The sequence below is a fragment of the Varanus komodoensis genome, unplaced genomic scaffold (genome assembly GCF_004798865.1).
Source record: "Varanus komodoensis strain SLA01 unplaced genomic scaffold, ASM479886v1 scaffold9, whole genome shotgun sequence".
Lineage (NCBI taxonomy): Eukaryota > Metazoa > Chordata > Lepidosauria > Squamata > Varanidae > Varanus > Varanus komodoensis.
This window is the reverse complement of record NW_025336598.1, coordinates 22,813,351-22,828,305: the sequence shown is the minus strand read 5'-3', so window position 1 is coordinate 22,828,305 and position 14,955 is coordinate 22,813,351. Positions and strand designations below refer to the sequence as shown.

The 14,955-nt window shown below is 41.8% G+C and overlaps 1 protein-coding gene across 3 annotated transcripts in view; it reads right to left on the bottom strand.

The window, feature by feature from the left end:
• The window catches only part of SLAIN2 (SLAIN motif family member 2), a 51,674-nt gene extending 39,132 nt beyond the window's left edge, over positions 1–12,542 (bottom strand). Inside the window, exon 1 of one of the 3 annotated variants that reach the window (XM_044418477.1) lies at positions 11,910–12,542. In XM_044418477.1, coding sequence (XP_044274412.1) covers positions 11,910–12,406 — 497 coding nt within the window. In that variant the 5' untranslated portion in view covers positions 12,407–12,542. The remainder of the gene's footprint in view (positions 1–11,909) is intronic. The other 2 variants (XM_044418475.1, XM_044418476.1) reach the window with 2 other exon arrangements.
• Between the last annotated feature and the right edge of the window lie 2,413 nt (positions 12,543–14,955).

Genomic DNA, 14,955 nt, shown 5'->3' with positions numbered 1-14,955 from the left:
TATATTCTGTAAACCCAAATAATTTCATCTGTGACTTTGCAACCATATGAAAAGAAGCTGCAACACTAAATACTGTATCAACTGTTTACAACAGCCTGAAAATGGAGCACAGAAACTATATTTAGGTCTCTTTCAGCTTTAAACTTTTAATCTGATCTCTTATTAACAGCTGGTAACAGCAATGTTAAGCCCTCTCTACCCTGCCATCTTATTTATTTATTGCTTTTATATACCGTTCAATAGCCATATATGGCTTGCAAAATGGTTTACAGAAAAGATAAGGATAAACATCTTAACACGTACTGTGACGCTTAATGGTTAAGAAGAGGTTTTTTATTCAGTAATGCAAGTACCTATAATAGAATCCCAACAGTCAGAACATCTGCATCCTGGTGTTTTGAACTTCAACTTCCATCAGCCCCAGCCAAGATGACTAATTGTCAGGAATACTTTTGTCTACCGGGTTGGTGAAGGCTGAGTTGGGACCAAGCTAAATGTTTCACCATAGTGGTTTGTAACATCCCAATAAATACTTCTTCTACAACCCACACTGGGGCGGAGGAGGGGGCAGGGGACATGAAGCTGTGGGAGAAATGCTTAACTATTTGCCTGCCAAACATTTTGCCCTGAAATCTACCTCTTGCAAGCCACAGTTGTTCTATATACTTCTATGACTCACATGCCTGCTTGTGCAGAACAATCTTTAGAACATTTTAGAAACAACTTGAGCTTTTTGGCAGGACTCCTCCCCCACCCTCTGCACATGCTCCAGATTCATGTGGCTCCTGTCTGCTACTCCATTCCTTTCTTTCTGCTGCGGTGAAGCAACACTTTGAAATGTTCTCCAAATCACAGCAAAGACAAACAAAACTTCTTCCTTTTCACTTTCTTCCCCCTCTTGACGCACCCGAGTTTTTCTTTTCCTTTATCTCTTCACTCTTCTATTCCTTTTTCTCTTTGAGTTTTCTTCTTTTTAGCCTTTATCCTTCAAGGGCACATGGCCACAAACCCCTTTTCAAGAAATGTACTTGCTGCAGGAGGAAAGTCCCATCAATGGACAGACACTAAGAGTGCCTTCTATGATTCAGCAAGACTTTTGATGGAGAAGACCCTTGGCCCCCCATTGTAAGACCTTTACTAAACAGACCAGGAGGAATAGATTAGCACATCTCTGCATCATCCTTTGGAAGCAAGCCTTGAAATGGCAGCATTGGCCACACAAGACCAGTCACTGTATGCCACCTGTATCTCTATATGTAAGGAACTGCTTGCCTGCTCCACTCTAATTATGGAGGATGCAGTCACTCAACCAGTCCCTTTCAGGCTTCTTCATGTCCAATACCAACCACTTCAGCTGTGTCCCTGGATAGTCAGCTCAAGACCAGAGCTTCAGTGCCCAAAGTCAATACTGAACTGTTCAGACTGACCAAATTCTAACCCAATTACCCCACAATGGTGAAGGCTCTGAGACCAAATTAAAAAGGTCATCCTGTTCAGTTGACTTTGATACCAAACACGAACGGCCCAGTTCAAGCACAATTATCTAACTCTCTAATATTACAGCCACTCCCTTGTCCACTACTTGATCAAAATGACCTTCATTGCCTTGGATATGTTTGGGGGTGGGGGATGGATCTCCTAGATGCTTCTTTGTACAGCCACTTCACTCATCACACCAAACTCCTTAGTTTTGACAATCTTTTCTGGCATTGCCAGCTGCTTCATGAATCTTCCTTAGACACAATTACAATCTTCCAAGAGACAACTATCCACACTATCCCTTTAAAGGAGGCAGTGATCAGACCCATCCTGAAGAAGGTGTCCCTGGACCCAGAGGGGGCCGCCAATTATAGACCACTGGCCAACATCTTGTTTTTGGGCAAGAAGGGGGTGGTGGCGGGACAACTCCAAGCACTCTTGGATGAAATGGATTATCTGGACCTATTTCAGTCCAGCTTCAGACCCGGTTATGGTACTAAATCTGCCTTGGTCACCCTGTACGATGACCTGTGCAGGGAGAAGGACAGGAGGAGTGCATCCCTGTTGGTTCTCCTGGACCTCTCAGTAGCTTTCGATACCATTGACCAAAATATCCTTCTGGATAGGCTGGCCAGGTTAGGAGTAGGAAGCTCTGCACGACAGTGCTTCCGCTCCTATCTGGCCGGTCAATTCCAGAAGGTGATGCTGGGGGACTACAGCTCTGCGCCATAATAAAGAGAGGTCTGCTTGGTGCCAACTCTCTGCTTGGTGCCAACTCACCAGGGAAAGACCTTTTTATTTAGCCACCATTTTAATAATTAAGGATTTTAGCATTTTCTTTTTTTCTTTTTCTTCCTTTCCTCCTTTTCTTTAGTTTTGAAAATATTGTTTCATGTTGTGCTTATTACTGAATGTTTTAAATATTGTTATTGTATTTTTATATTACTATTTTAACCTTTTGTAAGCCATCCTGAGGAGTTTTTTGCAAAGGACGGGATAGAAATGTTTTACATACATACATTCATACTACTATTTTTACAGATCTCCTCCATATTATTATGATGACCACTTGCCATTCAGGAAATGACCCTACTCCAATGAAAGTTTGGACTACTGCCTTTGTTACCAACACAGACAGTCCCAATCACATTAGAGAGTCTAATGGTTATAATGGTTAGGAGTGTCAGACTGGGACTCAGAAGATCTGGGTTCTAATCCCAACATAGCCATGAAGCTCACTGGATGACTTTTGGCCAGTCACAGACTTTCAGCATAACCTTTCTCTCACAGGGTTGTTGTTGCAATGATAACATTGAGAAAGGAAGGAGGACTCTGTAAGCTACCTTCAGTTCTTTGAGATAAAAAAGCAGGATAGAAATATAATAAATAAATAAATAACCAGATTGGTCCGAGACTACCTCCATCATGCAGTTTGCAAATGTTTCAATACCACTTCCTTAGTACAGCATGGTCCAGAAAATCTGACTAGCCTTCTTCTAAACCTGCATCCATCTCTTCCTGTCATTATCATAAGAGGTCTATTGTTCTGATTCCTCATTTTCTTCCTCTACTCTTCCCACCATCGACATCTTCCCCAGATCAAATCTCTCTATTCCCCTCCAATGGACAAGAGACTATGCATGGAGCTGATAATGAGAAAGGCCAAATCAGTCAGCCTAAACATCAAGCTGATACCCACCCCACCCATGCAAGCTACTATTCAACAGGGTCCAAGCTAAGCTTGGGACAAAACACAGTGGAATCCATCCCTCTAGCATTTGTGGTCTTTTCAGGCTTCACCCAGACTTAGAAACCAAGTCGATCCAAGAGGAAGTTCACAAATACTTGGAAGCTGTACAACTTGTAACCTTCCATGTAAGCTGCATCAGCACAAAGGTTGCTCCACATAGCATGGAAGAGGTATTCTGCTTGTGTAGCATACGGGACTCGATTCCTGGAGAGCACCCCATGAATAATTTGTGGCTGCACCAGGAACCTGGACTCAAGGCCACAACAAAGTCAAGGTAGCTGAACCCAGGAATACAATGGATTCCTACCCCCAATACAGATTCCTTACACATCTCTAGTCCAAGCCAACAGTCCCAATCCTGATGCTAACCCTAAGCCAGGCAATGAAACAATCAAGGACAAAATCCTCCTCTATACCACCAACTTCTTAAAAAAAGACTAGATTTTTTTTACAGGGTCTAAGAAGAAAAATGCTTCTTTCTATTCAAACACCCAGTAATTAACTCAGTTTCTGTAGAAGCTTTACAATCTGAACTAAGACCTAAGTCCTACTCCTCCCTGATGGATATACAGGTTGAAAATTTGATGTCATCAGTCAAAAAATCTACTCCACAACTGCCTTAACATTAGAGATTGCCTATTACAAAGACTGCATGTCAGTGTATCAACAATTCCTATGGGACAAGGTGGCTTCTCTGTTTAATCAATTATGCAAGGATACTAAAAAGCTTGCCACAATCCTTCAAACTGAGGCACATAAGCTAGTTAGACAGCAAATAGCAGACTGCAGATCCAAATCAATGGAAGCAGCCATTTCACTGAGAAGCGATGCATGGCTCCACACTTCTGGATTAATTCAGGAGGTAAAGTCAAAAGTAGTCCTCCATTTTGATGGAGACCATTTATTCAGTGCCTCCACAGTCCATGCACTTGACTAAGTTCAGAAAATGAGAGCCTTCACTCATAGAATGGGAGTTGCCTCCCACCCCAAGAGCCTTCAATCAAATAATGGGAGTCACCTCCCACCCCATGGCAACTTCAACAGGGCAATTCAATCATAATTGGCAATGTCAATGGCATTCATGCCTACACCACATCTTTGCTACAAAAAAGTCTTCTAAGGAAACACCCACCCTCATTCTAAGTACCCTTTTAAGCCCAAGATTCACCAATTCACTCATGGAAAAACCAGAGTCTATAACAAGTGGCACTTTTGACTACTACCATAGCTTCTTTTACCAGACCCCACAATCCAACATACAGTGCTACCTCGGCTCACGAATGCCTCAGTTCACGACCAAATCAGGTTGCGAACAGAAATTTCACGTTCGTGGGGGGGAGGGGAGATGGCCACAATCTTTGTTGTTCTTTGGCACTTTGCTTCAAATTTTTGTGAGTACAAAAAATAATTGCAGAATGGATTAACCTTATTTACATTGACCCTTATGGAGAAATTTGACTTGGCTCACGACCAATTTGCGTCACAACCAGAGTGCTGGAATAGATTAAGTTCGTGAGCCAAGGTAACACTGTACTTTCTCCATTTATGGAACCAAATCACCTTGGACAAATATGTGCAATCCCAAATTGCACACAGGAACCACAATGAGTTCAAAGAACGCCCTGCTTCAGAGATTTTCTAGACCACACATCAAAGAAGAAATCTCCATTCTTCTAGGCAAAGGTACAAATCAAATGGATTTCCCCAGCTCAAAGGAAATCTGGGTTGTTCTGTTACTTTACACTCTCCCAAAGCTCTGGATATCCTACTCCTATGTTGGGGAGTATCTGCTCAGGCTAAAGTATCTTCAGGAAGTAACCAGAAAGAGAAACCAGTCTAATTTAGAGGTTAATCAGTGTGCAGGTCAATCAGAGGAATCTGACAAGAGCATTCAGGAGGGTAGCCTAAGGTCAAAAAATCCATCCAGTCCAGAAGATCAAGGAAAGGGACTGAATTGAAATGCAACTGCCCAAAACAGCAAACAAGCTTTACTTGGGCTAATTTACAGCTGGCCAGTTTCCAAATCCATGTTTTGAAGTAAAGGAGAGGAAAGCATTTTTGGAGAAAGAAACTTCTGGGGGGAAGGAGCTAGACCAAGAATACTTGAGCATCCTGACCCCTTCCATGCCTTTCCATGGTCATTTCTGTAAGTAGTAATCAATCAACAGACTAGTGCTACACATTCAATATTTGCTTTGGTCATTACATAATATGTGGTATACAATGAATGTTTAGGTAATTTCCACTGCCAAGTTTCCTCCTTAGTAAGTGTGTTTAGAACTACAACCTAAATTTATTTTATTTATACATGTATTTATAGGTTGCCTATAATTACTGAGGCCTTCCTAAATATGGAATATAGAAGAGAAAGTTGGACTAATCCTAATTTCTGTACGTCAGGAAATAAGGAATCAGAAAGCTAACAGTTGACACTGGCTTTGGGTTATGTATGAATCCAGTACAGTGGTACCTTGGTTCACAATCTTAATTCATTCCACAAGTTTCCCCATAAGGTTCAATGTAAATAAGGTTACTCTGTTCTGAACCTTATGTATTTTTTTTAACCACAAAAATATGAAACAAAGTACAGTACAGTAGAGTTGAGGCAACTTGGTGTGGAGGAAAGAAAGGTGGGTGGGCAGGAGGTTATTGTTTGGAAGGAGAGTCTGCGACCATGATCTCAACTAGAGGAAGCCACGGCCATCTTACCCGCACAAACACGATCATGGCCATCTTCCCCGCTCAAACATGCTCTGACACACGGTCGCAGTGCGGGGAAGATGGCCGTGATCACGATTGTGTTTGTGCAGGAACATGGCCGTTATCGTGGTCGTCACCCAATGTGGAGTTTGCGAACGGAAGCAAAATTTTACCAAACTTTCTATTCACGAACCTAATTGTTTGCGAACAGAAGCATTCGTGAACCGAGGTACCACTGTATATAAGCATCTACAGTTTAGTTATTTATACTGTTACTGTTTAATTTTTATCGCAAGCATTTTTGCCATATAATCCAAATTTAGCACTTTGTAAGAGCCACTGTTAGATTAAGATTTATTCACTAAACTTTTGAAAGAAATTAAAAATCAGGATGATTCATATCAGTTTCATGATAAAAAGAACAGATACATAATATACAATGAAGCCAACTCTAACATAGAAGGATCAACATTGGTGTTTTCTGCAAGTGCTTTATTACCCTTTCCTAGACTAAAGCCTAAGGCAACAAAGAGAAGTCACTCATTATTTCTAGTATGCTGCAGCTATTCCATAAAATGTCATCTTTTAAAAAAAATATTAAGGGTACTTCCAAAAGTCCACATCAGGGTTTAAAACAGGGTTTGAACGGCCTTGTTTCTTGGCTAAGGTTTATTTCAGCATACTTTTTAAGCATGGTTCTCTTGAACATGATTCTGGACAAGCCAATGTAAATGCCTTCTCATACTTCTATTAATGAGTGATAAATCCCCGGACAAAAGTATTAAAATGTTTCCAGAACACTCATGTTAAATAGAAAGCAAAGGAGGACTATACTAATGACAACAATATGCATACTTCATAACATGTCTTAAAATAAAAGCTGCAGACACCAGTGCTACAAAGTATTTTTAAAATAAGCAGTCAAAGAGCAGTTTTAAAAATATATATTCAATTTTTCTTGCCTCTTCCAAAGATTCAGTATTAAAATAAAAATTAAAAACTAAAAACAAAACATTCTTGTTAATAGTGACATTCTGAATATTATAAATAAAAATGAAGCGGTATGATCACACTAAGTTTTTGAATAGGCCTATTCTTTACTGGCTGTGAAATATCAGTATTGACTGTAATATTACCCCACATCGCCTATGTACTATGATAAAAAAACTGTCCATATTAGCATCATGCTATGCTAGTATCTGGAGTACTATAGCTATGTTGAAGCATGGATGATATTTCTCATGTAGATCATGACTCATGTAGACCTCAAGCAAATTTAGATATGCTTATTTGCATTTCATGTTGCATATTTATACAATATAGCATCTTCCACAGAAAGTTTCCAGAGTTGTTTATAAGATATACCACTATTATATACACAGAGGAAAATCATAACACAAGCATAAAACAACAATTTAAAGCAGAATTTAAGCAGTTAAAATGTTTAACTCTTGTAAGAATAAAACTTTTTTCATGCAGACCTGGCATTATAAAGAGGAACCTACTTGACAAGTGAATTTCAAAGACAGGTTGCCACACTCAAGTTTCTTTTTCAAGTATAAAATCATAAAAATAAACACTCTGATCACACAGGGGATGCATGCATTTTCCATATTAGTTGTCACAAGTGTGAAATTATATTCTCTATGAGCATAACGCTTTGGTATGGGAGAATGCCATAATGAAACTTTCCATGCTTTGCAGATTGCTCTGCTCTTGGGAATAGATGTTGCTGGGAAGTGCATGTTGATAAGTGGAAGGAAAGGACAGTCAAATACACTACAGAGAGCCCTAATTTGCTTCTATTAGAACACTGAATTTATTCAGTGCTTGAATAACCATCTTTACATAGCAACCAGTTTTCTGATATTGCATCAGGTATTACCCATTCAATTTTAGTAAGGTCCCAAGAGTAAGAATTTTTGTTTAAAAAGTAGAAGCTGATGTCCTCAAGATGCCAATTCCTACACACCAAACTATTTTTTTTAAATGTGCAGAATCATGGCTTCAAATACAGACTAGCCCACCATCTCCTGGACACAACTGACTCTCGTTCCAATGCTGATTTCTTTCTCCCAAAGCACCACCTAGACCTGATAACATTACAAGAAACACAGGTGATTTACATGATGCATAGAGAGCATGAAGTAGAACACAGGTAATTTACAGTTTAATCATACACATATCTATTCAGAAAGTAAGCCACACAAAGATCAATGGAACTTACTGTCAGGTAAGTTTGTATAAACCCAAAAACAAATATGACTGTTGAACATAATCAAAGTTGGGGTGGTCCAAAATGCGGCCCATGGGCCACATGCAGCCCCAGAGGCCTTGTTCTGCAGCACTCTTGCTGTTCAGAGCTCCCATTCCCCCCCCCCCCCGAGTCTGGATCCCAGCAATGGCACAGGCATGGTTACAGCAAGCTCTCCCAAGGTTGCCGGCCCATCCTCCTCTCTTCCTGAGGCTCAGGAAGAGAGCAGGTTGGGCTGGCAGCCTCGCAAGAGCTTGCCCCAGCATGCCCTGCTGCACTTCTTCTGACAAGTACAAAGGCATTCAGAAGCTGCGCACCTTTGCATTCCTCAGCAGGAGCATGCCAATTCCAAGAAGAAAGGAGAGGCCAGGAGGGGTCACATGGAAAAGAAGGAAGAAAGAGATGGGCCACTCCAGAGGAGTGGTTATTGTGCCTGGGCTGTGGTTGGAGAAGGAGATGCTTGTGATTGCCGCTTGTGATTTCACCCTTGTTTCTTCCCCTCTGTTTTCTGGCACACAGACAGTTTTGTTTCTTCAACCTTGCAAAGACAAGCCAACTTGGAAACTTTGAATCAGTTTTCTCCTTCATTTAATTGTTAATTAAATATATTGTGTATATTAAATCAAATAACTATATCATGATGACTTTAATTTACAATATGGAAATATAATCCACTGTGTACCCCCCAGGTTCCGTGTCAAAGTCCTCACATGGCCCTCAAGGTACGAAAAATTGGACCACCCTGATCTAAGTGAAGAAGTTATTGTCAAAACAAATTTCAGTAGCTAGTACTGCACATTCCTCTTGGTCTTTGAAATGTAGCATAACAAAATAATTAAATTTCATAATTTTATTCAGGATGCAATCCTATGCAGAGGACAGTGCCAATAGACATGTATATTAGCTTTTCTGTCCTACAAACTATCATATTGAGGTATGTACAAGAGATTAACACTCACTTACATGAGATTAAGTCTCAGTGAAGTGAATGAGACTTGTTTCCGAGTATATACACACCAATAGCACTGCCACAGAGCTAAAAAAATAAAGTTAAGATAAGCTTATCTGCATTCATGTTGACAACCAAATTTTACTAACGAATCTTCTTGACGATGACAGAGGAAGAACATTTGCTTCCATACCTTAACTATAAGCATATGTAATTAGAAGGTTATACATATGGAAGAATAAATATGACCCTTTAAGGAGATAGCTTATATATCTATGCAGGTATTTCAATTCTGTTCTGTTAATTAGGAATAACGTGAAATAAATACACAACTTGCATTCAAGCAGTCCATATGGTTCTTTAACTGATTTTGCAAAACTGAGGAACACTGCTTATACTTATCAATCTACTAAAGCTGTGATTTTATCTAGGTTAGACACATGCAAACAGTGTTTTGTTTTTGAATTTAAAAATAAGTAATAGCTCTAAGAATATCTGGCATTTGTGAACAAAAAAGACTTATTTAAGCAAGGGAGTTACATAGCTTACCATAATGAGCTTCCCCCTATAGCATTTTCACATTGGGAAACTTGCCAGTGAACAGACTAGCAGTATCAGCACAGGTTGTATAGTGATCAGAGTAACACATCTCTAACAGCAGTACTAAACTTCCAAGGAATTTTCTAGCTTGACACTATCATCTGCTATGTAGAAACATCTAAGAAACTGCTGTTTGAACACCAGTGTATCTAAGTGCAAACCAACTAGCTAAGCTTACACAAAATACATCTGTGTACTCTCTTGCGGTAAGGTAGGTTGAGTTCAAATGGAAGGGGGAAAATGAAACATAGGAATCAAGAGAAAGGAGCCCATCAGGGAAGAAAGAAGACTGGGTACTTCTGTGATTATCAAACTCAACGGGTCTCCACCTCCTACAGTGGTTTGGTTGTGGGCAGGGGGAAAGGTCAGCACTGCCTCCTGGCTTGATACAGACATAGTCAGAAGGGTCTAGGAAAGAATTTTGAGAACCAGTGATCCAGTTGAAGTTCAGGGAAGAAGCACTGCCTCTCAGTGAAAAAGCACACATGCTTTGCCTGCAGATGATTCCAGTTTCAGTTCTCCAGCATCTTCAGGCATGTCTGGGGACACATCTGCCTGAAGCTCTAAAGACCTGTGGCCAGTCTCTAGCAATAATACAGAGTCAGATCCACCAGTGGTCTTGGTAAAAGGCAATATCCTTTGTTTCATTTCAGGTCACTACACAGGAATTATTTATGCTACCATAGAACCTTCTAAGTCAATTACTAGACACACAATAGCCACATAGCCTTGATTATACTTTTGTTTCAAATCCACAGTTGAATTCCAGCTACTCTTTTGCAGCTGCTTTACTTTTTTTAAAAGTTATATACTATACAGTTCCTGATGTTTCCCCTCTATGACACACACTATCTCCAAAAAGTTTTTACTGATGGACCAATGAGCTACTTATTTTAGAAATAATCTCTTCTAAATATAGTGCACGCATGCACGCGCGCGCGCACACACCCTGTATTAGACTGTTGCACCACACCATTCATAAGTATTACTTGGTATAAAGCAGTTTTGTATACAACTACAAAATACATGTCCATATGAACCACTGATACTTTACATAGTATTTTGTGGTCAGGTAGCTGTACCAGAGTATAAAATATAAGACAACAATATTTTGTTGATATATTCATATAGTTTCATTCACAGACTTATCAGTCCTTAGCCACCATTTTGAGTGTCATTTAAGAATACAGTATTAGGGGGTAGGGTGAAGGTATAAATAAATATTTATACTGCAGGTACAAGGAATCTTACAGAACATTTATTTTTCTTGTTAATGTATCTTCCAGGAATGTTCTCAGTTCCTTCCAAGCTTCCGTCTCACTAAAACTAAAAGCTATGAAAAACGACTACTTAGCATCTTCTCAAGAACTCTGATCAAGAAAAGGATAAAATGCCTGGGTGCTTGTAAACTGAAGTAGTGCAGCTTAGGGCAAAACAAAACTCACTGTGGTCTTGCAATACATAAAGTACCAGCATAGCAGGAAGCAAAAGATTTAAGCATCTTTTCCGAAATATGCAGAAACTTGGGTTACAATGTATGGATATTGCACTATTCTAATAACTATGTAAATGACTTGACGTGAATCATTAGCATTTCTGCAACTGCAGAAATAGGTTCCCAGATAAGTCTAATCTGGATCTCAAATTAAAAATGCTCACCAAATGGCTCACCACAAATCTGAATGATCTTCTTCACTGCTATAATTCTGGATTGCTATAACAAAAAGTACACTGAAGTAACAGCTTACTGGGAAGGGACAAAGGCATTCTCCATTTGTAAACCAATTCCCTCAAGAGAAGTTGGAACATTTTCTAGAGAATGGGAACCAAAAGAAGCCTTAGCACCCAGAGATGAAAGTGTGCAAGACAAAGCTGTGGAGAGCCAACGAGACTGAGTTTACTGCATCAAGATCCAGAAAGGGAACCCTGTTCTCACACCTTCTTTGCCGTGGCTCTAGGAACAATTGCTCCCAACAGGAATATCTAACCAACGTCAAGCCTTCCAGTCCTGGGCTCCGGTATCATGGGCAGGCCAGCCCTAACCCTTCAAGATCACGAGTATTCTTTATGGTACAGCTACGTGGATCTCCACAGAAAGCTAAATTTACATGAGCGGTATATAACAGGCCGTGTTTTTACATCTCCGCCACCCAGCCCTACCCCTCCTCGCTTCTCACCATCCCGTCTCGTCTTCCTCGCAGCCAGCCAGGCGCTCCAGTTCGTCGGGCCGCAGTGGCTCCACTTCATCCAGGAGGCTGGCATTTTCCCCTGCTGGTACATCTGCCGCCAAGCTTCCTCCTCCGCCGCCGCTTTCTTCACTCGAAGGAGGCCGCCTGGGCCCGGCCTTGGGACTGAGGCAGCGGTTCTCAAGACCCGACAGCAACGGGCTGCTCCTGACGGCGGGAGACGACGACGGAGGCGACAGCGGGGCGGCAGTGGCAGCTCCCTGGGTTGCAGCAAGAGGCGGCGGCGGCGGCGTCAGGAGCAGTGGCGGCGTGCAAGCGCCCGATCCTCCGCCGCCGTTATTGCTGAGGAGCCGTTTCGGGCTGCCGCCTGGAGCCCCGGCAGCACTGCGAATGCGAAGCTGCTCGTTCTGCTTCTCCAGCTTCTTCACCAGTTCCTGCAGCTTCCGCACTTCGGCGTCGGCGTTCACGTTGGAGTTAATGTCCTCCATGGCGCCGCGCGGTTCCACCCGGCCCGACAACCCTCTCACCCCCGAAGGCAGCAGGAGTGCCACCGCCTCTTTCTCTCGGGCTCTTTCGCTCTCCGTCAGGCAGCGCTTTCTCGCCCGCCCCTTCTCGCTTTCCTTTCCCTCACGCTGAGGCGGCCAGTTGTCTCCCAGGCTGGACTAAGCGGGGCGGGCCCCCTCTACATGGCCGGGCGGGGAATCGCAGTCTCGCCTCCCCTGTTGCTGTTGCCGCTGCCGCCCTGCTGCCGCCACGGCTAGGCCCGGCCGAGTCAGCTTCGCCGGTGGCGGCCGCCAACTAAGAGCACCAGACACGCATATCCGGCCGCGGACTTCGCCGCGCTGGCGGCTGCCGCCATTATAGCCGTTCTTTTCCGTTGCTTTCGTGGGTGCGAAGCTTTCTCTTCGGCAGCCGCGCTCAGGCCCTAAACCGTGGGGGCCTGTGAGGGAAGCAGGCAGGCGGGGCCTGCACAATGGTCGCGGACGATGATTTCATACATGCCAGTGCGAGGGGAGCAGCTGCAGCTTCAGGGGCCGCTAATGGCAGCGTCGCCCCCACCCCAGTCCTTTCCCCATCGGCTTGGAAAATCTAAGCGTTTGATGATTCCCTTAGATTTTAAATATCACATATGCCTGTGTCTTAGGCACTCCATCGGCGACATGAAAGGGATCGCTAATTTTAGCATCACTTTTTTTCCGTCAGTGGGGACTGTCCAAGAGGAGGCCAGGGTCTCTCTGACCATGTATGGAGTGCCTTTTTGTAATCACCAGATGACTCCATCCTGCTGTGGTACCCTTAGAATTAGAGAGCAGAATCTCTCCCTGCCTCCTTGTTATTGTTGTTTCCTTCTCTTACAGATTAAGCCCCATGGACCAAAGCTGCAATCTGATGTACACTTCATTAGAAACAAGCCCACTGAGAATTCAGTAGAAAGGTCTGACAAACAAACAGGATGGAGCTGTTAGGGTGAAGTGCTTTTCTATCAAACAGTGCAATATACTGGGAATTGGGGGAAGTCATCCAATTTGAACCAATCTGTTATTATATCTTCCCCCATTATGATGTAGCCATTTGCTTATATGAGGTAGCAGGCATAGGTCAGTCAGGTAAAAGACTTCAGTCTCTTTTAAGACAACTCTCAGGAAAGTCCCAAAAGGCTGTGTTACTAAGAGAAGTAAACTGAGCACAGTCAACATATTTTAACATATTCTCTTGAGTTGGGTCGTAATGAGTTCCTAACAGTTTGAGAGCATATGAGAATGAATAAGGGTCCTTTGATTTCAGTAGGCCTCTATGATGCAGTCAATTCAAGGTTATAAAACAAGATAGCCTGTTGTCTAAGTTTGGATTGCTTTACATGTCCGCTTGTTCTGGTAGCATTTATTAACTATCAGGCAGTATAAAAATAATACAATAAATAAAATACTAGAATGGTTGTGATTATGATATCCTTGTAGTCTGTTCAGATGTGACTTGCTTTGCTGCTCTTATATATATGAGGTAAACATAGCAAGTTTAATACCCCCAAAAATGTGGTGGTGGGGAAATGTGCATGTTTACTTGGAAAAAAATACCATTGGAATTTACACCCTACTAAATGTAGTTAGGACTGCAACCTTAATATATTTTGCACAGTCCAAAAAGGTTTCCTGAAAGCCTCCAAATTTACAGACAAAATATTGGAGCCTCCCCATCTTCTTGCCCTGCATTTTTGCTAGATAGCCATTTTATGCAGTATAGATGAGGTAGTTCAGAGGGGAGGGAAAGAGACTGTAGAGAGCATAACAATAAAGTGTAGGCACCATTTTTTGCACATGTGAAGACTGCAGTTCTTTTTTATTTAAAACTTTTTATACTATTTCTATTCACATATTTTAAGAGTGGTGCACAATCTAAATATTCAGTTATTTTAAAAACCTGACAGTAAAACATGTATCCAATATTCAGGCAAACAGACAACTTATCCAAGTTAAAATGCTTGAGTGAATATGGTTCCAAAATGGTTTTAAATTAGGCAACACACATCTCTTTTTAGGGAGATCATTCTAGAGCTGGTTGCCATCCCAGAGAAAACCATCCCTTTTGAAATAACATAGCTCACTACAAGGAAGGCATAGATTCCAGTGATTGATGCCACATACGTACTTCATTAGATCTCATTTTAAGAAAAGGTATCCTGAACAGAAGGACTTATGTGTCTTTACCTGTTTCCTGGATTAAGGATAGATATATTGATGTGCCTAACTGAAGCATCCAGACATCTTAACATGGACTGCATTCACACAACACAACAAGTAACCATGGTTTGCCCATTTTTACCATGAGTTGCTTGACAAATGGTCAAATGGTTTCTGGATAATGGTTTCAATTCTTTCTTTTCAGTCTACTCCCAGTTAGCACTTATCCCATCAGCCATTGCATCTGAAATTCAATCCCAAGGTGCATTTCTCATTGCCAGTGTCACTTGCTTCTTCCTCATTGGTCCACACATAGAAGCTGGATGGCTGGAGTGACTCCTACTCCATGGCTGGTACAT